Source organism: Solanum tuberosum, unplaced genomic scaffold (assembly GCF_000226075.1).
Source record: "Solanum tuberosum cultivar DM 1-3 516 R44 unplaced genomic scaffold, SolTub_3.0 scf00021, whole genome shotgun sequence".
NCBI lineage: Eukaryota > Viridiplantae > Streptophyta > Magnoliopsida > Solanales > Solanaceae > Solanum > Solanum tuberosum.
The window spans coordinates 1,626,717-1,650,188 of NW_006238947.1; the positions used below are offsets into that span (position 1 = coordinate 1,626,717).

Genomic DNA, 23,472 nt, shown 5'->3' on the forward strand with positions numbered 1-23,472 from the left:
CAACCAATAATATTTTTAATATCAAATTACATGAAAAATAAATGAAAAAAAAACTATCAAATTAAAAGATTTTGCATAACGCTAAACTCAATTATTGAAAAAGTTCACGATAGTATTTTTGGCGTAACTAAGAATAATAATTACGAATGGATGACTTGAATTTTGTGGGATTAGTTATTTATCAAATAAATTCAAATAGAAGGATGAAAATTGTTCACTTTTAAATACTTGAAGAATGTAATTTAAGTTTGGGGTATAGTTTAAGGATGATTTTGGACAAAAACTCGCATATGGACGCCTGGATGAAAAATAAAAAAAATTTAAAATATATATAATCCCCAATTCTCCAAAATAACTCGATTTTCCTTTTTTATTTAAACCTTTTTCAATTTAACTTCCCACTAATGAATTTTCCTCTCTCTAATGGATACTCTCGTTAACTCAGCGCTCGAAGAAATTTGCTCCCATGGTGATTCCGGTCTCCATCTCTCCAAGCTATGGCCGAAGCTACAACCTTCAATTTCCAGTCAGGGCCTTAAACTTTGCCCAAACGTCAAAAATGTTCTTTGGTTTAACCTCATTGACATTCCTGGCCTTAAATTCGATTCCAATGGCGTTGTTTATACTTCGGCTGATAGTTGCATTCGCTCGTTCGAGCAAAGTGAGCGATTGGATTTGAAAATCATCGCGCCGGAGCATATGTGTGATGCTTTTATTGGAGTTTATGATATTGAGGCCTCCGATGCTAAACTTTCTGACCGTGAACGGCGTGTTCTTCGTTACCTTGCTACTGTTAGGTTTGTGTTTGTTTTTTCTTTCTAATTTCTTTTTGTGAGCATATATGAATTGTTGTTAGAGTTAATTGATAAAAACTATGCTGGATTTCGAGTTTCATAGCTTTTATGCTTATAATCTGAGTTTCTCTACATAGATCACCTTCATCCAGTTATTTCATGTAGTTATTAAGAGATGAAACAGAGGTGAGAAGGAAGAAGAAGAGTAAAATCTTATTAGAAGTTTTAGCCTCTCAATGAGTACAAATCAGGCCTTTTATATAGACTAACTAATCGAGTGATCAGTTATAACTAACTAACTATCTTAATTATGGTTAATAACTAACTACTAACAATCTGAGAGATAGAATTAGACAGTTCTTCCATTTAGTCTACATTTGTTACTACTTGATCCTTCTTCTCAATACTCGCCTCAATCTACGTAGTGAGAAAATATCAAACACTCTTAGCTTGGAACTCAAGTAGTGATGTTGAACCTTGTTGAGTCCTTTGGTTAGGATGTTTTTTGTAGGAATGTAGCTAGTTGACACCAACCTTGGTTTATTTTCCCCCTTATAAAATGGCAATCAATCTCATTGTATTGAGATTTAGTTCTTTCACGATAGACAGGGTTAGCTTCAATTTACATTGCTGCTTTAATATCAGTATATACGCTCACAGGTTCCTTTGCTTTAGATCTCAAATTCTTCAGAAGTCCTAAGAACCATATCAGTTCAGCCACGGTGGAAGCCATGCTTCTGTATTCTGATTCTGCTGAGCTTTTTGAAACTGTTGACTGATTCTTAGATTTCCAGGTTATCAAGGAGTCTCCCAACTTCACTAAGTAGCCTGTTACAGACTTTCTTGAATGAGGACAGGATGCCCAGTCTGAATCACAAAAGGCTGTGATTGTAGAGTTGGATTTCCTAGACATGCCTTGTCCATGTTGATTCTTCACATACCTTATGATCCTTAAGTCTGCTTCCATGTGAGATTTTTTTGGTTGTTGTAGCAATTGAGTTAGAGTCTGTACTCCAAATGCAATATCTGGCCTAGTCATGGTGAAGTGATGTAATTTCCCAATCAAATCCTTGGTATCCTGTTTTTTCAGTGAGAGGATCATTGATTTCACTAGTTGAACCCTTAGTTGTAGTCATCATATTGTCTGGTTGTTAGCTTGGCATTAGTATCTAGTGGTGTTATTGCTGGCTTAGCACCACTGAGTCCAGCTTCTGAGATGAGTTCCGGAGACTATACCTCTGATGCATCAATATTCCATGTTCAGACCTTGCAAACTCAATTCCTAGAAAATATCTCAGCTCACCAAGATCTTTCATTTTAAATGCTTGTTTCAGTTTTCCTTTGGTTTCTTCAACTATTTTTAGACTGTCTCCTGTGATCAGCATGTCATCTACATAGATAAGTATAATAGTTATCCCTTCTGGTGTCTTTCTGATAAACAGTGAGTGGTCATACTCACTTTGTCTGAACTCGAAGTTTGACCAGTGCTTCACACAACTTGGCATTCCATTGTCTAGATGCTTGCTTAAGGCCATATAGTCTGAGCATATATGAATTGTAATTTAGAGTTGATTGTAAAAAAAAACACCTAACGTATCTTGTTTTTTCGAGTTTGGTACTATGAAGAAAATTACTCCCCATGTCCCAAAATACTTGTCATGTTTAGTTTCTGGGGTGTGAAACTACATGAAACTTTGATGGAACATTTAATGTATATTTTTCAACATATTTATATCAGAAGAATTGCAAATTGTAGTACTTTTGCGCATAGTTTTGGAATATCTAAATTTTAATTTTGAAATATTGAATCAATCTAGTCCAATTTAGTTTTGAACATTAATAAAATTGACTCTTCAGAAGCGAGATGTGACAAGTACTCTGGGATTGTGGGAGTAGGACTTGTAACATTCCGTGGTCATAATAAATGTGCCATTACATTTGGGGGCTGTAAAACTTTTGTAACATAAAGCTTCTCCTTAATGCTGAAGTGAGAAGTTAAAATTAAATCGTTTTCAAATTTAGAAAGATGTCAACCTTTTTGGGACTAAGTAATAAGAAACTAATGTTATTTTTTTTCTGGTCTTAAACATGCCATAATATTAGTGTGGCTATACAAGCTTTTGCATGAAAGGTAAAATTGGAAGTTTAACAGAGAAAAAAAGACTTTTGTAACTTGTAGTCTTAAGCATGTTGTAACATTTATGTGGTTATAATAACTTCTCATCAAGGGTAAAAGGGGAAAGTTTAAGAAAAATATGTATCTTTTGAAACTTGTGGTTATAAACAACACCTAGGTGATTTTTCAAGTACTTGATCACCTCCACCGTCAACCGGTAGGTTGAGGGTTCGAGTCACGCTGGAGGGTAAGTGAGAACGCTATTGGTCCTCCTAGTAGGGGTGGAAAAAAACACCTAGGTGATTTCTTCCCATCCATCTAAACCTTGATGTTCATGAACTTTTGTGCACATAACTAATTCCACGGAGTTCTTCCCAAATGTTGTGTCCGATCAACTTTTGTGCACATGGGCTATACTGGATACTTGCTACCTCCTACTAGTTGCAGGTAACTCTTCTACAAGTCTTAGATAGATGTGGGAAAAATCATCTGGTGGTATTTGTTTGCCAGGATTTAAACCTTGGTCCCAAGATTCTTTCCCACTTTATTCATATTTAGGCCATACCCTTGGTCAGTTGGTTGTATGCTATGGGGAAATTTTTTTAGGTTTACTAGTAATTGAAGTAGCTTAATTGCTTACCAAGGTCTCTTAACTTTGACTGAGTTTCAGAGGAAAAGGAGTAGCACAAAATGAGCTTGGCAAAGACTTTAAGATCAAAGGCAACGACATGTTCTACATAGTGAGGAAGCTTGAAAAACGAGGATTGATTGTCAGACAGCCAACAATCCTTAGGATTAGAGACATGGGTCCAGTTTCTACCAATATGCTCTATTTATCCCGCTATGCAAAGAATTTGGGTAGTCAACAAAGGCTTGAGATAACCAAGGGGGTTAATTCCTTGGAGGATAGTGAGATCACTGATGGTGAAGATGAAAATAGTGTTGGTGTTGCTGAGGAATCTCTTGATGTAGATCTGTGCGTAAAAGATTTTCTACCAGAACTAGAAGCCGTCTGTGATAAGCTTGAAAATGCTGAGGGAAAGGTTGGTTTTGATGTTGAATGTTCCATCTATCTGGCTTTTAAATGTACTCTATTGCTGATTCTTTTATTTATTTTAATTTATGAAGGTCCTTGCTATGGCTGATATCAAGCCAGAACTTGGTTATCAAGGGACTCGTGGGCATAGGAGATGGAGATATGTATGTTCTTCCTTTTTATTATTTTGTATCTTCAGTATGTTACAACTCATAAACCCATCTCATGCATCATATTTAAATCCAAATTTTTTACTCCTAGATTCTCAAGAAGCTGAAGGAGGCTCACTTGGTGAAGGAGGACGAGGTCATTATGGATGGGAAGGTCAGTGAAAAGTACTGGCTTATAAGTACCAACTGCTCTGGGTTTCATCTGTTACATTTTAGACTTTTTTTTTTGAAACTTGGTAACTTTGTATTATAACACAATAGTACATGGGCAGTACTAAACCTTATATACAGATGAACTCCAAAAACTCCACTATTCTAAATCTAAATTGAATCTAAAACATCAATTATAGAGACAGTTTCATTAGAGTATACTTGATTGCACCAAAAACATAACAACAAAATGCAGCTGAGTTTAACTTTCTGCATACTATTCTCTACGCTCTCAAAACACCTAGAATTTCTCTCTTTCCAGGTTGCCCACCAGATTGAAGCAGGGATAATTCTCCATCTCGTTCTGTCTTTAGCTAGCACTCCTGCCTCCTCCCAACTTTTTAGGGCTTCAGTAATTCTCCTAGGCATAGCCCAGGATATGCCTTTGAGACTCAAGAATACCCTCCATAATTGTTGAGTAAATTTGCAGTGTAGAAAAAGATGGTTAACAGTTTCTGATGTTTCTCCACAAAGAAAACACCTAGAACATAAGGTTATCCCCCTTTTCATAACATTATCCTGTGTCAAAGCTGCTTCCTTAGCTAGCAGCCATATAAAACATGAGACTTTATAAGGAATTCTGCCTTTCCAAATTTGTCTCCATGGCCAGATAGGAATCTGTTGACTTGGTTGCTCCATCAACCTGTAAGCTGCACCTACTTTAAATATACCTTTGCTGCTTCCTTTCCACCATAATGCATCCTCTTCAGCCTGGAGTCCATTGAAGTTTCCAACAATGTTGAGAAATTCTGCCACTCTCATCACTTCCCAGTCATTGAGATGTCTTCTGAACTGGAAATTCCAGCCCTGTGTTGTCCAAATCTCTGCAATGGTCCTTTGTTGTGAGAGAACTAGGTTATATATGTCTGGAAAGAGGAGTTCCAGATTACCTGACTCATGCCATTCATCTTTCCAGAATTTGGTCTTGTTCCCATTCCCCACTTTCACCTTGGAGTTGAGTTTGACTTCCTCCCATAATTCTCTTATGGATCTCCATAAACTGACCCCATAAGGTGAAGTCACATCCTTGGTCATCCAACTATCTTCCGCCTCATATTTGGCACCTACCACTCTTTTCCACATTAACTGATCTTCAAACGAGTACCTCCACAACCATTTCATTCTGAGTGCTTCACTTTGGAATATCAGATTTTTTATTCCCAATCCGCCATTCTTTTTCCCAGTTACCACAGATTCCCATTTCACCAGGTGAAATCTCTTCTTCTCGCTGTTACCTTGCCACAAAAAATTCCTTCTTATCCTATCCAATTTTTTGATGACCCCTGCTGGAATAGGAAATAATGACATCATGTATGTTGGTAGAGCATTAAGTACCGAGTTGATGAGGGTCAACCTCCCTCCCATTGATAAGTATTGAGTTTTCCATCTAGCCAATTTTTTCTCGCACTTCTCTATCACGCCATTCCAGATTTCAAAAGACTTGGATTTTGCTCCCAACGGCATGCCCAAGTAGGTTGTTGGCAAAGTGCCAACTGCACCCCCAAGAATTGAGGCTATATAATTCATATTATTGACCTCATTAATGGGATACATAAAGCTTTTCCGCCAATTAATGTGCAGGCCAGATACCCCTTCAAATAGGACCAGTATCACCCTTAAATATTTCAGTTGTTCTTCCTCTGCTCCACAGAAGATGAGTGTATCATCAGCATATTGAAGGTGTGTCACATCCAAACTTTCAGCACCATCTCTTGACACATCAAAACCTTTCAACCATCCTCTTGTGTTAGCTGTCTTAATCATACTGTTCAGACCCTCCATAGTGATTAAGAACAGGAAAGGTGATAGTGGGTCACCTTGCCTGAGCCCTCTTTGTGAGCTGAAAAAACCTGCAGGAAGCCCATTGATTAGAACAGAAAAGTTTATTGTTGAGATACAGAACATAATCCAGTTCATCCACTTTTGTCCAAATCCCATCCTTTCTAAGATCTTCATCAGGTACTTCCAATTAACATGATCGTACGCTTTTTCTATGTCTAACTTGCAAAGAATGCCAGGCTTTTTCTGCTTAGTCCTGGAGTCTACTGCTTCGTTAGCAATCAAACGAAGTATCTAAGACTTTCCATACAAGTATCTAAGACACCTTGAAAGTGTCCATGGCTTTACTGCATATACTCCCATTTCTTCTACTGTTTCTCCTTTTCCTCTATGGACTTAAGTCCTAGGGTAATTATAATTCTTTTCTAACATTTTCTCCTATTGGAATCATGGATTGAACATCTTTGTTGGGAATCCGCTGAAAATTGGTCAAATTGCATCAGCTTTCTGAACAAATCTAATCTAGCGGAAATCAGTTTAATTTTTGTTGATTATTTATGCTAGATTTCCTTTTTGTTTGATAGGTGTTTCAATCAACTTTGTATCTTACAGTAAAGAAAGTTTTTGACTAGATCTTTTGCAGCTGTTTAGTCTAACTTGTACTTTAGGGAAGTATATTCTTGACTTTCAACTTAAAGCAGTTCTGATAATAGATAAAGTGAGAAACGCTTAAATATTTACGTAATACTTTGATGAATTGTATACTTGTTGGAAGAAGTAATTCTTTTTCTTACCAAAGACTATTTGCTGATTCAACCTAGTTAATGCAACTGAATGACGTGTTGTCCTTTTCTGAAAGTTGTTATTGGCCCAAAATTTTGAATTGTGATTTACTGCATTGGAAACTGAGACTGAAATACATACGTACACAAGGTTTGCATTTCCATAAAATTAAAGAGATTATGACAAATTTCTTGCTAAATAGAGGTCAATCTTGCCTAAACTCAAGCTTGGACTTTAGTGGAAGGGAAGTATTTATTTTTTGGTGGTTCTTGGATTCTTTTTAGTTTTATACTTTGATTCATGTGGTTATTGGATCTTAATAAGATATAAGAGTTGTATCTGGAGATTGGAAGCGGCTATTGTCTTCTGCTAAGTTACTCTTTAAATTTTTTTCTGTAAATTCTCAAACACATTGTATGGATTTCTTTGAAATTAGTGTCCAAAGAGTAGCGCAAAGATTCACTGGGTTGAGCTGATCCTTTTCTTTATTTTTTCCCTTACTTTGGGAGAGGGAGAGGGGGATGTTGTCAGAGAGGCTTACACCTAAAACTTGAATGATAGCTAGTTTACTAACTATTGAATTGATTCCAGTGCAGTTTTTTAGCTTCACCTTATCTCACAACTTTTTTGTAAAAGAATAATTCTTAGTTTCACCATTTCTTGTCTTCATTTTCTTTCTAACTAAACAAATTTCAGAGTACCACTTTTTTTCCTGTATAATCGATTTAAAAAAAAACATATGTGCCATAACAAAAGTGTAGAAACAGTCTTAAGCTCTTACATATTTTATAGGAATTAGGACTTTGACTGGCTAATTAATTGCTTATCATATGCCCCGCATTGCAGGAGGTCAAGTGTCTACATCTGTTGAAGGGTTTTTCACCAAAACATTTTGAAACAATGATGAAAAAGGGCAAGGGAGGTCATATTTCAGACCTGCTTTTAGAGCTTCCTATTGAGCATCAAATTTACGATATGGTTGATGCTGAGGGAGATAGAGGGTTGCCCTTCAATCAGGTATTGGATGTTTTCTTTTATGAATGTCAAAACTAATGTTGATATCATTTTACTAGTGCTATTTTACGTGTATATTGTCTTCTTCATTTTGGTGTAATTTCACCCAAGCTGTAATTTGTGTCCTGGATCATATTTTCTGATTCTTTTCGCAGTCAACTTTGAACTTACGTTGATTATGTCTTTACGATCACTTTTAGGTGCAATTTCACTGAAAGCCTCATTTTTATCTTTATGATTTGTTGAAGTGTGTGACCATTTCATCTAAAAGCTTAAGATTTAATTATATTCTCAACACACCCCCTCACGTGCGGGCCTGATTCTTTTTCATGGCCAAGCACGTGAAAATTCTTTTTAATTTTGGGTGGCAGTGAAATTCGATCGCAGGACCTCTACCTATTCTGATACCATGTTGAAGTGTGTGGCCATCTCATCTAAAAACTTAAGTTGTTAGAGAGAGCACACTTTTATTATTTAATTATATTCTCAACATGATCATTCTTCAAACCTTGGATCATATTTTGAATCTTTTGTGAGTCAGGATTTTGTGATTTGGTACTCATTTATGTGTATACTATAAAAAAATGACAAAAGAAAAGACATCAAATGTGTATTTACAGAGTCCCCCCCCTCCCCTCGGCCCCTCCAATACACACACACAAAGGGATTTTGTCTAATGGTAAGAAAGTAACACGTGGTGCGTTTGTTAGATGCACAAAGATTGGTATTTAAGTGAGAAGGGTAGAGGGTGGGCGCATTATCCGCCAAGTTCCGAACCCTATGTCATTAACCCTGGTGATTTCTCAGTTCTAAAAGAAATAATTATATAGTTGACTAGTATATTGTAATGACCTCAATTGAGATCTCGAAATTGAATTGCAGAAATTTAAATTGGACAATATATATATATATATATATATATATATATGTATGTATTTTTGCTCCATTTGCACCTTTTTTCATTAAAGCCCACAATTTATTTGCGCTAAAAGCTCCAACAAACCTCAGAGATTTTTTGCGCTTTTTGCTTTTGATAATACTGCATACAAATCACAATGTTGGTTGAATAAGAATATTATTGGGAGGGTAGGGTTATGACCCACAATTCAATCCATCTTGACCTAACCCATTTTGACCCAAATAAATTTTGTGCTGGTTGGATTGCTATCCGTTTATTAAGTAACTCGTTTTGACTCGCCCAAATTTAACCCAACCTGCTCATTTGAGTTTTGACACACAAAAGTAGAAGCAACTTTTCTGTTCTGGGGAAGGAGTTACAAATTTCTGACTGCATAGTCTCTCTATTTTGGTGGTGTAAAGAGAATTGAATAGAGGAAGTAGATTAACTTGTAGACTTCTTAGGTGCCTTTGGGGATGCCTCTGGGAGCTAAAAGCAGGTCTATAGGTATTTGGAATGGGGTGATTGAAAAGTGTGAAAGAAGATTGGTGAATAGGAAGAACCAATATCTTTCCCTAGGGGGAAGACTAACACTTATTATTAGTGTCTTGGATTCTATACCTACTTATATGATGTCCCTTTATCCTATTCCTTATGGAGTAACTGATAGACTGGATGCTCTAAGAAGAAACTTTCTATGAGAAGGCAACAGTGAGACAAAAAAAATTTCACTTGGTTAATGGAAAGCCTTGATTGGGAATAAACAAGCTGGAGGACTAGGGGTGAGAAACTTGAAGACTCAAAATCAATGTCTACTAATGAAATGGCTCTGAAGGCTAACCTCCAATGAACAAGCATTATGGAAGGAGGTGATTCAGGCCAAATATGAAATGAAAGATCACTGGTCAACTAACATGGTGACCAACACTTGTGGAACCAGCCTTTGGAGAGCCATATGGAATCTCTGGCCAAAACTTAGAGGGAACTGCAAAATCAAGATTGGAAATGGTGTGAAGGTCTTATTTTGGGAAGATAGTTGGCTGGAACAAGGTCCTTTAAAAACCCTTTTCCCTGAAGTGTTCATCGGTTCATCCTCAACCAACAACAGAGGGCTACTGTGGCAGAGGTTTGGTCAAACTAAGGATGGAATCTGAGGTTCAGTTAGTTTAGCTACAAAATAAATATATTGCAAAAGGTGTCGTTAATATCCAGAGTTCTGTAGAATTCTACTACTCTCTGGATCTCCCAATCATTAAAAGGCTTTCTGTAAGTTGCAATATATTTATTTTGTTTTACATTTATGCCTCTTTTAAGATTGCTTTTCAGTTATAAGGTATGAAACACATTTATTGATTGGATTCATGTATTTGTGTGTGCATTTGACTTTTCAAATATGTCTCGTATGCGAGGGTTCCTTCAGATGTACATATGTGATATCAAAACTTTCCTTGCCATTATAATGTTTTTTCAGGTATGCAAAAGGCTGGGATTAAGCAATAAACAACACTACAATCGGCTGTTTGATATTGTTCATAGATTCGGAATACATATGGAGCCAGAACTCATGAACAAAGCCAAGGTTTACCGACTCTGGACACCTGGAAACCATAATCCTGGAGCTTCACCTATCACTCTGAATAAACCAGTAGTAGACCCTTCCGAAATTTCTGGCTGCCCTCCACTTGGAACACATAGAGAATTTCAAGAGAACTCAGCATTAGCCAGACAAGATGTGGATGCTTCAGTTCCTGAAGGTAATGGTGTAGCTAATAGCCAAAATGTAAGCACAGGAACTTCCCCAGAAGTTTCTGATGGCTTGGTGCTGGATGAAAAGAATGGATCTGTCCCAGTTTGTCTGAGCAGTTCACTGGACTCGACCATCAAGGTAAGCAGTACCACTTCTGATGCAGAGTTGCAGATAGTGAGTGCAGCAGCATCATATGTTGCGCCAGAAGATGCACTGGCTCTTGCTGTGCCGACGCCTCCAAGACGCCGATCTTATCCGAGGTATCCCTGTCTCACATTGGAAGCAACCAGTGCAAAGAGGGAGCAGTGGATACTTAAATTTCTACAGGTGTTTTTATTTGCCCATTCTTTTTAAGCTCTTCTGTCTGTTAGGATATTGCTACAGATTATATTGCTACAGATAAAGGATCACAAATATATTTTCTTTAATCAGGAGGAGAAGTTCCTGGTCAAATCAGAGCTATACAGACGGCTTCAGGATCTTGAGAAGGAGAAGACGACAGAGACAGACAGAAAGACCTTAGATCGTTGTCTGAATAAGCTCTTGCAAGGAGGACATTGTAAACTTATCGTTGTTTATGTCCCTGTTCTAACAAATTGTAACCACAGTCGTAAGATACAGGTTGTTTTGCACCCTTCAGTTTCTAGCGTATCTGCTGAACAGATTCATGAGAGATTCAGGTCTTTTGAAACATACATCCGCACTCAAGCCTCTTCTCAATTGAAAAAGGGAGAGCCATTTCCTCAACTGAATGATCTCACCAGGACACATCAAAGCACAAAATTGAACCAAGCTGAGCGAGCTGAAGCTATGCGTACAAATGGATTTGTACTGGCCAAGATGGTTCGCACAAAGATTTTTCACATTTATCTATGGGAATATGTGAACAGTTTGCCTGGTTGTGAAGATGTTTTGTCATCTTTTAAAGATGGTCATGACCTAAAAAATCCTCATAGTACATCTAAATTAATTGATTTAAATGCAGCTATTAAGGCCATGCCGCTTGAACTGTTCTTACAAGTTGTTGGCTCTACTCAAAAGTTTGAGGATACGATCGAGAAATGTAAAAATGGGTTTCGCCTTTCTGATCATCCTCTGTTGGAGTACAAGCATCTGATGGATATCCGAGCGACTGGACGACTATCATCATTGATTGACATTTTGCGACGTTTGAAGGTACAATGAATTTTACTTTGAGAATTTAGATTGTTGATGCTTGGAACCGTGTGGTTACTGGAAAGGCTTAGAACTATTAAGATAGGAATGTTGCTACTGGAAAGAGGAGTTCATTGTTTTCCCAAAGACGAATTTTGTTCTATATACATGCCTTATTTCTAGAGGAGCTAAAATGTTATCCAGCTGTTTGACTGGAGTTCACTTACAATCTCCATTATCCACTAGATAGTATTCTAGATGCTTTTACAATAAAAGAGGATGATCCTGTGGCTATTGTGGACATCCTAGGATCCTTATAAGATGGAGGGGGGGGGGGGGTCGTAGTGATAGTTTTGCTTTTTTTCTTTATCTTTTTGTTTGATAGGCACACTCCTGTGGATGTAGGATATGGTGTAAATTTTTGGTTACCAGCTTTGGGCTGATGATTGATATACAAAACGTTACCTTCATGAAAAAGAGAGCATAGTGTAGTTCAGGTTGCTTGTAGAGAACCTGATACATGAAATTCAGTCACCGATAGCTCTTGACTAATTCAAAAATTATTTAAGGAAGAACCTTGATGAGAGTGAAAATTGTTTTCTTTGTAACTTTCCCAGCAATGTTTTTTTGCTGGTATTTCTAATGTATAAAGTTACTCTTTTCCGATAAAAAGAAAAGTTGTTAGCTTCCAGAATATTTAGAGCCTGCGGAGTACTCAAAGAAATAGCAGTTTTTGTAGTTGAAAGCTGTTTGCGACACTTGTAGGACGTCTTATAGGTATTGAGTTTCAGGATTAATATTCCTGATGATGCTTTCAGTTTGGTGTTATGTGGTATACCCCCTCTCTCCAATAAAGAAAAGAATACAAGAGAAAGAGTCAGAAATTATAATTGGTGCTAACTGCCTGACAACATATCTCTCCCTGTGAAGTACATTCTTACTGGTCATTCCTATAAGTAAACGGAATCCCAAAGTTTCAATAACTAGTGCAAAAGCTGGCTATGTTGCTTGGACTCTTAAAAACTGTCAACGGGTGCGTGTTGAATTCTCCAAAAGTAGTGCATTCTTGGAGGATTCGACACAGGTGCTGCAACATTTTTGAAGAGTCTGAGAAACATAGAAAACTGGTAATCGTAATTCACTCTCTGAAAGAGAAAAAGCTTCATATATTGGAAAATCAAAACTGACTTATGGAATTCAGTATATTGAACTTCTTCCTACTCTTGTGTCTGTAAGAGTTTATGGTAGTTGTTATTGATGCAATAGTTAATTGGTTGTGTATTTTTCTTATGGCAGTTGATTAGGCTTGTATGTGGTGGACATCCAGAAAACACTGCAAATCTCCCTCATACTACTCTGACTCACGTATTGGAGCTTAAACCTTACATTGAGGAACCTGTTTGCTTAGTGGGTTCATCTCATTCTATTCATTGTCCAGATCTTCGCCCTCAAATCAGACATGATTTTGTTCTTTCAAGTAAAAAAGCTGTTGAGGAATACTGGAACACTTTAGAGTATTGCTATTCTGCTAGTGATCGTAAAGCCGCTTTGCATGCATTCCCTGGCTGCACAGTTAATGAGGTTTAATTCTTTCTATTTTCTTTGTCTTTCAGTGACTACTTTGAATTTCCATTCTTTGAGCATAGTGGATGTCCATGGGAAAGGCCAGACCACAGTAAGTCTATATTTGAGGCAGGCTTACCTTGCATTTCTAGAAGAGGCTGTTATAATCTTTTCTACAATTGAGTATTTGATCTACCTTAAGTGGTATCTTCAGCTTTTAAAGGACATAACAATTCGGGAAATGGCCAAGAGTTGACAATACTTCATGCAACAAAATGCGTAAAGCCAAGGGCCTTAATTAACCAACTTATGATGAAGTTGTGCACTTAATAGCATGTCTAATTTCTGTAGAGTTCGATTGCATCCTTGAAATGGTTAAGAACGTGGGGAAATTTCTTGTTGTACTTCTATTTCTCTATGATTTGTTATTTATTATTGAAAAATTACTCCCTTTGTTCTGTTATACACGGCAGCTGGAATAGGAGTTCAAAATGTTACTGGGAGTCTGTGACTTGAATATTATATTTGCTAATAATTGAAGAAAAATATTTAAGTAACGGTTGAAGAGTTACCTTGATAGAGAAACCATCAAGTCAAAGTTTGAAAATTGAATAGTAGTGATTTGAATTATTGAAAGTTGTGAAATTTGTATAGGAATGGAACTGGTGTTGAGCCTTTCGCCCAAAATAGAAAGTAATTAAGGATGAGTATTTTTTCTTTGATCTGTTAATTTGGAGGAATAAAGTGGATTGCCATGCAAGATACTTCTATGCCTATCCGAAAGAAAGATTGTCTTTTAGAACTTTCATTTGTTTATATAATAAGATGGTTTGCTTTACTTGGTTAGTCTCTTGCTCTTTTGCATGTTTGATGCTTCTTCGTGCTTAAGAACTTGCTGCTGAATGAGTATTATATTTGGAGAAATGTTATTTTTGTTTCATCTTCTGTAGCATTGTATTTAGGCTATCTGTCCCTGTTGATTATTTCAGTTTCTGGTTGTACTGAGAGGGAAGTAAAATGTTGGTCAGGTATTTCTTTTTCGATCATGGGCTTCAATCAGAGTTATGACAGCTGATCAGCGGGCTGAACTCCTTAAGCGTGTTATTAACGATGGCCCACAGAGGAAACTTTCATTCAAGGAATGTGAGGAGATTGCTAAAGATCTGAATTTGACTTTGGAGCAGGTTCTTCTGTGTTCTCTTTGCCCGCTCTCTGAGTTGCAATAAGAAAATTATTTAATCAACTTACAGGACATCTGGAAATTGAATCTGTTAAAAAGTATTAATGTGGTTGTTTATCTAACTTATCTGATCATTAGATATTATGAGATCATTTAGTAACTGTTTTCCTTTCATCAACTCGTTTCTTTTAATGGGATGCCAGAAATGTAGTTATGTTCTTGGCATTTGGAGAACTCATTTACACAAAAGTAGACATCTTCGATTTTGGTCGTTTTCAACGTAAAATCATGTCAAGTCTTACTCTGCATTTTTTTGGTTTTGAATTGTATGTGTTTATGTTGTGATGCTGCTATCAAGTTGAAAAAAACTTCATGCGCAACATAGTCTTTCCTCTTTAGTTTACTTATTTTGTTGGCCATCTTCTTCCAGTAGTGTTAAAATCTGGATCCACTTGTAAGCCTATAAAACAGAGTTGCTGAGGCAGATATATTGGGAAATATGCTGCTGGCAAACTTGCTGATTCTGGGTTAACAATTTATTGTTGGAAATCAGACTTTCCAGATTAATGACTTGCTCGAATGTCAGTGTTTAATTGCAGTTCTGCCATAAAATAAGATAGTTGCCATTTTTACGTGCTACTAGATGAGTAAAGCTGAATTAGTTTGGTATTGGAAGGTTAAAAAGGGGAAATAATAGAAAACACAAAAATATTGAAGAGACACCCAAGCTACTAGGCTAAGGGACAGAAGGAATCTTACCAGTGTTGATCTGAAAAAGGATATAGATGAGTTGCTGCTGATTTTGTAAAAAGAGAGAAGGAAGAAAAAGATGAGTCAAAAACAACAAAGCAAAACAAAAATAGAAGAGAGATGAGTGGCGGTTGATGTTGACTTTGTAAAGGACTTCTAGTTAGACACATAAGGTTAGTGTTCACTGATAAAATAAAAGGTCAATATTGTACTTAATAATCTACACTCCTGACTAGTAGATATCTCTGTTAAGGGAGCAATAGTACTGCTCTTAATTATGTTTTGTGCTCCTGACTCGAACATGTGCATGTTTTAGGGAAGCCACATCATTGTCATACAAATAAAAGAAGATACATAGAAAATCATCATGTTAAAGGACCAAAAGATTGCTTACGAGGGGCCAGGAGTAAAGGATCTGTGTTGCCTTCAAATTTTTCCTACATCAGTTTATTACTAAATCTGTCACAAACAAGCAGCATGGTAGAAATCAGCTTCTATTTGCATGTAAACAGTGAACTCTCACTTTCTTGTTGCTCAACTTGATGAATTTGAAACTTTATCCTTTTTATTAGGGAGCACATTTAAATGATGAATCAGTGAATGCATCAAACAACACCTAATGTTCATTTTTGCATGCATGAAGAGCTAAAGTAGTTTTTCATTAGAAATCGTCTTGATTGGTACTCTCTTATGTAATGGCTGAAGAAATTCTTCTAGACCTTAAGAGATTCTCATTTTTTGAAGGAAACTCTGTTTGTATAAGCAAATATTTAATTAAATTTGTTTTTAGACAGTCCCATTCTTGGGGAAGGCTCATTCTTACCTGTCACTGGAAAAAAAGAAAGAAGCTTTTTCCAATACTGATGTCTCATTTATATCATTAAAGTATGCAAGTCCTACATTTTTCAGTCAGGTTACTGTTCACTTGCAGGTCCTTCGTGTCTATCATGATAAACGACAACGACGACTTACCAGCTTTGATCGAGCTTCAGATGCTGGAAAGGACAAAATTCAGCCGCATCAAGGTACACCTACATTATCTCCAAAGAAAAGGAAAAGACCTGTAACAAGGAAATTTTCAAAGCCTGCGGAGGCTGGTACCGAGTTTGGACAGCCCCAGCCATTGAGCCAGATAGTCAACGAGGAACAAAGCTCTTTCCCGTCTACTTCATGTGCACAGATATGCAGCTTGGAGGGATATCACCTTCGAGATGACGTGGTAGCTGCTGAAGAGTCAGAATTACCTGAAGATGATGGGGTAGGACGTGCTTTTCTTGATAAAATTGCCTTGTCAAGAGCGAAGCCTACACGCAAGGGAAAGTTCTGGTGGACAGATGATGTAGATAGGTAAATCTTATGAATTATTCCTACCTCATGAGGTCAATAACCAAATGGCTGGTTGGTATGCACAGATTTTTTTCAAAAGTTCCCGATGATAATAAGATTTTTTAGCTTAAATTCTTGTCATTAAATTGTTGATTTACTGCTACATCCTTAATGCTACCCATGGTATCCTGTTGCCTGGATCTATTTGTATGTTTAAGCTTATTACTTGGATTACATGAGAAACTTTATGTACAGGCAACTGGTGATCGAATATGCAAGACACCGAGCTTCTCTTGGAGCAAAATTCAATCGTGTAGACTGGGGAAAGCTTCATAATCTTCCAGCACCGCCTGATGCCTGCAGAAGGAGAATGGCATCATTGAGAACAAATCGACAGTTCAGAAAATCTATTATGAGACTGTGTAATGTGCTTAGTCAGCGTTATGTGGATTACCTTGAGAAATCCAAAGATAAAAAATTGAACCATGAGGGTCATCAAGCAACACAGTGTTATTGTCTTAAAAATACCTCGAACTTCCTCTCTCAAGATCCATGGGATAACTTTGATGATGCCAATATAAAATTGGCCCTGGAAGATGCTCTGCGTCACAAAAAAATATCCAAATCGGAGACCTTGAAAGATGTTCAACCTTTCTTTGATAACAGCTCAGATGTTAATACTGATGAAAGAGATGTGAGACTCATGCTTTCTTGTCAGTTATTTCATGAACTTCTGTGGCATAAATTAGTCGTTAATTACTTAGATTTAGCATTTCAACAAAAATATCAGCAACTTGAGGTGACGGCACTTGCTGTAGGTTGTTTGCAGAAGTGTAGCTTATCTTGTTTTTTGAAGAAACTGTGACTAACTCAATTTTTTTCTTTACAAGATTGTTATTTGAATTTTGTATTTAATTTGTTTGATGTTCCCCTCTCTTTCAGGGTTCTTGTGGTCCTCAATCAGTTTTACCAGTTTCTTGTGGCCAATATGTTGATAATTTTAGTGAAAATATTGAAGATTCTGGTACACCAATAAGCTCAAATAGGATCCCTCAGAAGTATGTGAATCTCACGATTGGTGGCATCCCCATCAGTAAACGATTATATGAATCAGCAGCAGTTGCTAATGCTGCAGAGCTATTTAAGCTCATCTTTCTCTGTAGCTCAAAATCTCCACTTGTGCCAACCTTGCTTGCTGAAACTTTAAGGCGCTATTCTGAGCATGATCTCTTTGCTGCTTTCAACTACCTCAGGGAGAAAAAAGTTTTGGTAAATCTTGTTTTGTACTACTATGTATTTAGATGCTGGCCTTGGTACATTTTTGAATTATCTCTCCATGTCAAATTTATGTGATGATATTTCTGTTTAGAGATGTTCAAAATACTTTATATGATTCCATTATATATATTAGTCTACAGTTTCGGCAATTTTCAAAAATTCAATTTCATCAAACAATTGAAATTATTTTGTACTTTCATGTGATGTAGGACTAGCTTTTCATTCATCACTGTAATATTTTCTTCCACTTCAGTTAGTATAGTATATTAATATAAGTCAAATTAATGTCTTAAATTTTGTGCTAGTCAAATGCCATATAGAAAAACAGGAGTAAAAATTTACAGCTTGTTTTTTTACAAGTAATCTGTCTTCACCTATGTCCTATAACTATAAACGTCAACTAATTGAAATTCACTATCATTTTCTTCAGTAGGTGCAACTGTTGCTACAAAGACCCATCCTGTGTCTTGACCTATAATTAGAAAAAGATTTGTCTTCATCTTTTGTTTCCTCCTGCAAATATTTCCTAAGCTTTAAAAATTTCTCCTTGCAGATTGGGGGCCATTCCAATTGTCCTTTTGTCCTTTCTCAGACCTTCTTGAATTGTATAGAATTTTCTCCATTCCCAAGTGATACCGGAAAAAGAGCTGCTAAGTTTGCTAGCTGGCTTTGTGAAAGAGAGAAGGAATTGATTGCTGAGGGGGTGGATCTTACAACGGATTTGCAGTGTGGAGATGTTTACCACCTTCTTGCTCTGCTTTCTTCAGGAGAACTATCTATTGCACCATGCCTACCCGATGAAGGTGTTGGAGAGGTTGAGGACTCCCGGACATCTAAACGCAAGAATGATGACAGTGAATTTTCTGACAGTGACAGGTATAAAAAGCTGAAAACTTCAATGGCTAGTGATAGTGAGCTTTGCTCACGCCGGGCAAAAGGTTTTCCAGGAATTAGGTTGTGCTTGAGGCATGCTACACTTTCAAGAATAAAAATTATGGATTAACTCAAAGACAGTGATAACTATACTTGTGCACAATCTGTTAAAGATCATCAAGCCACTGATATTGGCAGTGTCTCATTCAACTCAGATGACCAAGTAAATGAACTTCAAGATAGCGGGGTCCCATATACCACAGTTTCTCCGACCGAGTCACAATGGCAAGCCATGACGACCTATGCTGAACGTGTTTGTTCCTTTGGTTCTTGTCTGGAACAGAACTCTCTGGTATATCCGGAAATGTTTAGATCTGTTTATTCAGCTATCCAAATGGCTGGTGACCAAGGTTTGTGCATGAAAGATATCTCGAGGATTCTAAAGATGCAAGGTATGTAACCACAAACCTACAAGGTTTTCTAAACCCGCCATTTAAATACTCATTGCTTCTATTTATTTATTTTTTACAGATAAAAAGCTTTCTGAAGCTGTCATTGAGGTGCTAGAAGCATTTGGACGAGTTTTGAAGGTGCGTCTGAATTAACAATTAGCTATCTTCCCTTGTTCTTTGCACCATCTGATGAAGTTTCATGCACCTGCTTAGAGTTACTAATGAAAGAATTCTGATGAAATCCTCAGTTATAGTTTATCTGATGTTATTTTTGTGAAATAAGACTTCTCACTCATTTACTGAATAGGAAATATTAGTAAATGGATTGTTTTAAAAAGAGTCTTTCTTGTAGAAGAAATAGAAGCTGTTGGTTCATTTGCTTTTAAAACGGATACTTGTAATGGTATGCTCAATGTGGATTCACTTGTGTGGAGTGTAAACTAGTTTTGCCTGAAACTCCTCTAGGTCTCTTCATTGTGTGTTTTACTTTTCTGTGTAGTGTGTTTGTCTTGTCACTTAAGCCTTGAATCTTGAGAATTTACTTCATATGACACTGGCTGATTGCTCCTGAAAACAGATGGATATTACTTTGAAATTCCCCGTAGCCCCCAAATTGTATTGTATTTAGAATAATGGCATATCTTGGTATGTTTTAACATGAATATGCCGGTTTAAAGTGTCAAATGATACTCCCTTTGTCCCATTTTATGTGGCACCCTTTCCTTTTTAGTCTGTCCCAAAAAGAATGTCACCTTACTATAATTAGAAACAATTTTAACTTTTAAATTCCTCTTTTACCCTTAATGAAATGAAACTCAGCTACACAAATATGTAAGGATTGTTTTAGACCACAAGTTTCAAAAGTCTTCCTTTTTTTCTTAAACACCATGCCAAGTCAAAGGTGCCACATAAAATGGGACAGAGGGAGTATTAAGAAAATTGCTGTTTATATAAAGGATCTACCATATATCGCCTGATTTTTTGTTAAAGCATGATGTACAATAAAGACGGGGGATGGAAAGAGAAGAAAATATGAGTTGAGAGGCCAAAATGCTTTGATGAGTTCCCTGATGTCCTGAGTTGGTTTAGTGATATGGAAAATTTTGGTAGGTTAAAAAATGAATCATGTGACTAGGCACCCAAATTGGCATAGTTGTCATGAACATGTACTTCAAAATTGTTGTATTACTTGTAGATTGCTCATCAGTTTAAGTTTGGTGTGTTGGCGTTCTTCTCAGTTAAGTGTTAGTATGTCGCTTGTGTTGTGAATTAATATATCATTGAGCCATGTGTTCTATGAATAAAATTGACGTACATGCTTAATTCGCTGCTGACCAGCTTCATCAATATTGTGTGGAGGTTGCCACTATAACTCAATAAAACCCATGACATTATGTATTAAGCTTGTTGTAGTTGTTTGTTTTACATGTGGTTTGATTAAGGAAAGATGGCACTATAGCTAGTGATGTAATTAATAGAGAATGGAACAGAGTGCAGTAGAAGGCCCATCTTCTATTCAACTAATCATCTAGTGGCCCACAAAATGCAGGTCAATGCTTACGACTCTATTCGGGTGGTTGATTCTTTATATCGTTCCAAGTACTTTTTGATTCCAGTGGCTGCTATTCATGAAGATGCTACATCATCTCCTTATGAAGATTGTGAGGCTAAAACATATGAGGAGTCTGCTACACATAATGGAGAAAATCATAAAGATGTGGAGTTGCAGAATTCTGATAAGGTACACAAAGTCACAATTCTTAATCTTCCTAAAGCGGTTGCTGAACCTTCAAGTAAAAAGCAAACCATCAATGAGGCAAAAGGTTGTCGGCCTACTGAAGCTAGTTCACCCACAAGAAATCACCCAGAAGAACCATATGATATCCGCTCTACTGGTTTGCATCTGTGTAAGCCAATATTGCCTTGGCTAAATGGTGATGGTACTACAAATGAACGTGTCTACAAGGGGCTTGTACGCCGTGTTCTTGGCATAGTGATGCAAAATCCGGGAATAAAAGAGGTACGCCCTTTTACTTACATAAAAACATAGATACCTGATCATGACCAGTGAATCTGTGCAATTTAGAAGTATTACTTTCTAATTTTGTGCATAATGAATTGCTTCAAAGTTATTAGGGACAATTGATCCTTGTTGGTTGTAGAATAAATCAGTGAATTACTTCTTAATTTTTGTCTAGTTCTCGTTGTTAATACAGTATCTTTTTTTTTTTTTCATTTCTCTTAGTCTTTAGTGCTAGGTTCATTTGCTTCTCTATCTTTTTCAATGTTCTCACAGATTTTGTGCTATGTTCTTGGGAACACCACTTCATATTGATTTGTTATACTTCATATCATATGGATTCATTTCCTTATGAATACTGGAACTCAATCATTGATGATTGAATCATAGAGTCATTCTTTTTCCTCATCTTGATCATTGATGAACACTGCATACCAATTTAAACATCCATTTTCAGCTTGACTGTTTTATGTATAATCCATCCTCGTAGCAATATATATGTATATATATATACACAGATACTTCTAATTTATATTATTAGTTTCAAACTGACTTCTTAATTATTGTTCAGGGTGATATTATCTGCCACATGCATGTTCTGAATCCTCAGGTATGATATTTATTTCTGTTTCCTCAGACTTGTTTCTTCAGTCTGTTGATTTTCAGATAAAATGTAACATGAAGCGGTATCATTGTTCTTGCCCAAGAAATGATAAAAATGATAAAAATTTCAATGATCTCTTCTCCCAAGGCCCTCTTTCCATAAATTATGAGCTGCTCAGAATTTTCATGTTTTCTATTATACCAATCTGGGACTTCCTCTAGCCAGATTTATTGCTTCTGAGTGCGCATTTGGAACCCCTGATGTGCCTTCTAAACATAAACAAAGTTCATCTCTTTACCATACTTGTAGTTTCTACATACCGGGATATTTTCTAGTTAGTGAGATTGTGTGATCCTAGGACAGGGGCGGAGTTAGAAGCCCAGCTACGGGTCGAAACCAATAGCTTTTCCTCGAATAATGTAGTTGTGTTGAGAAATTTATTAAATATGTACACATTAAATTTAGAATCTAGTTATTAACACTTTGAAGTCATCGTTCTAAAATCCAGAACCCATAAAGTTGAAATCCTGACTCCGTATCTCTTGAGGCAGAGAATTGCTGGCACCTAATAGTTCTACTTTTTTGGTCTGTAGATAGCAAAGAAAATCTAAGTTTTGGTAGTAATGGAGATCTTAAAGTTTCAACAATTATTCAAATCCTTTTGCTTGTAATGTGTTATGGGTCTCTACCTCAACGAGGTAGGGGTAACGTATGTGTACACTTTACCCACACCAGACCCCACCCGTGGAATTACACTAAGTTATGTTGTTGTAGTAGTAATGTTTTATGGGCATGAGATAGACAAGACACTTTTACATCTTCTCATCTGCTAAAACATTCTTGTTGTGTCTTTCAGAGTTGCAGAAGTTTGTTAAACATGATGATCCTGGATAACGTTATATTTTCGCGTAAGATTCCTCAAGCAAATCCAAGCGGAGAACCAGCAATTCTGAGTAGTCTTATTGGTAGCCATTTCAAGAAATCGAAGTTAGTTTCAAGGGAACATTTCTTTGCAAACCCCTCTAGTACACACCTGTTGTAATGTAGGTAGATGTTGGATCTAGTTATGTATGTAGGTAGATGTTGGATCTAGTTATTTATTTGTTTTGATCTTTTCGTTCTCTTGGTTCGTGTTTGGGACTAAGGCATAGTTGTTGTTGTCATCTCCTAGTGCTGATCTTTGTATAGTAATTTTCCTAAAAATGCACAACTTGTAGCCCCGTCAGACACGGAAGCGGATGTAAATGTAATTTTAGGATTTCCAAAAATCCAATAGCTTTTGCCTAAGAATTCACTAGTTATTATTCTTGTTATTAACTTGTGGTGGATGTAGAAATGTATAAACTTCAATTCTTGAATTCGCCTCTGACATGTTCAGTTAACGAACTTGTTTAGGTAAGAAGAATCATTTGATCCCTATAAAATTTTCCATTTCCACTTGCGTACAAGGAAAATGAAAAGGGAATGAGAAATTAGTTGATAAATTGATGCGTCTTTAATTCGGTAATGGTTAGTTTTAAATCAAGAAAAATATTTCACTTTTTTAGTACTCCTATTAAGATAGAAAAAATGTTCAATTAGGAAATTAATCATCGTGTAAGTAAATACATTATATTGCAATTTTCACATTTACTACTTTCATAGATAGTTAATTTAACTACTTTAAATTTACTCTACATAAATACATTAAGGGAAGACTACTTCATATCAAAAGGTTATTTATT

The 23,472-nt window shown here is 36.5% G+C and overlaps 1 protein-coding gene across 1 annotated transcript; it reads left to right on the plus strand.

Annotated features, from left to right (window-relative positions):
• The first annotated feature begins 368 nt into the window (after positions 1-368).
• Positions 369-23,065, plus strand: LOC102604011 (uncharacterized). Its single transcript, XM_072911805.1, is given in 17 exon segments — positions 369-797; positions 3,581-3,953; positions 4,039-4,110; positions 4,208-4,270; positions 7,735-7,905; positions 10,272-10,874; positions 10,980-11,723; positions 12,999-13,283; positions 14,294-14,449; positions 16,127-16,542; positions 16,777-17,215; positions 17,464-17,790; positions 18,353-19,124; positions 19,204-19,262; positions 20,674-21,144; positions 21,716-21,754; positions 22,605-23,065. Coding segments are annotated over 17 exon segments (5,550 nt in total). The 5' UTR covers positions 369-423; the 3' UTR covers positions 22,791-23,065.
• Positions 23,066-23,472: the final 407 nt, after the last annotated feature.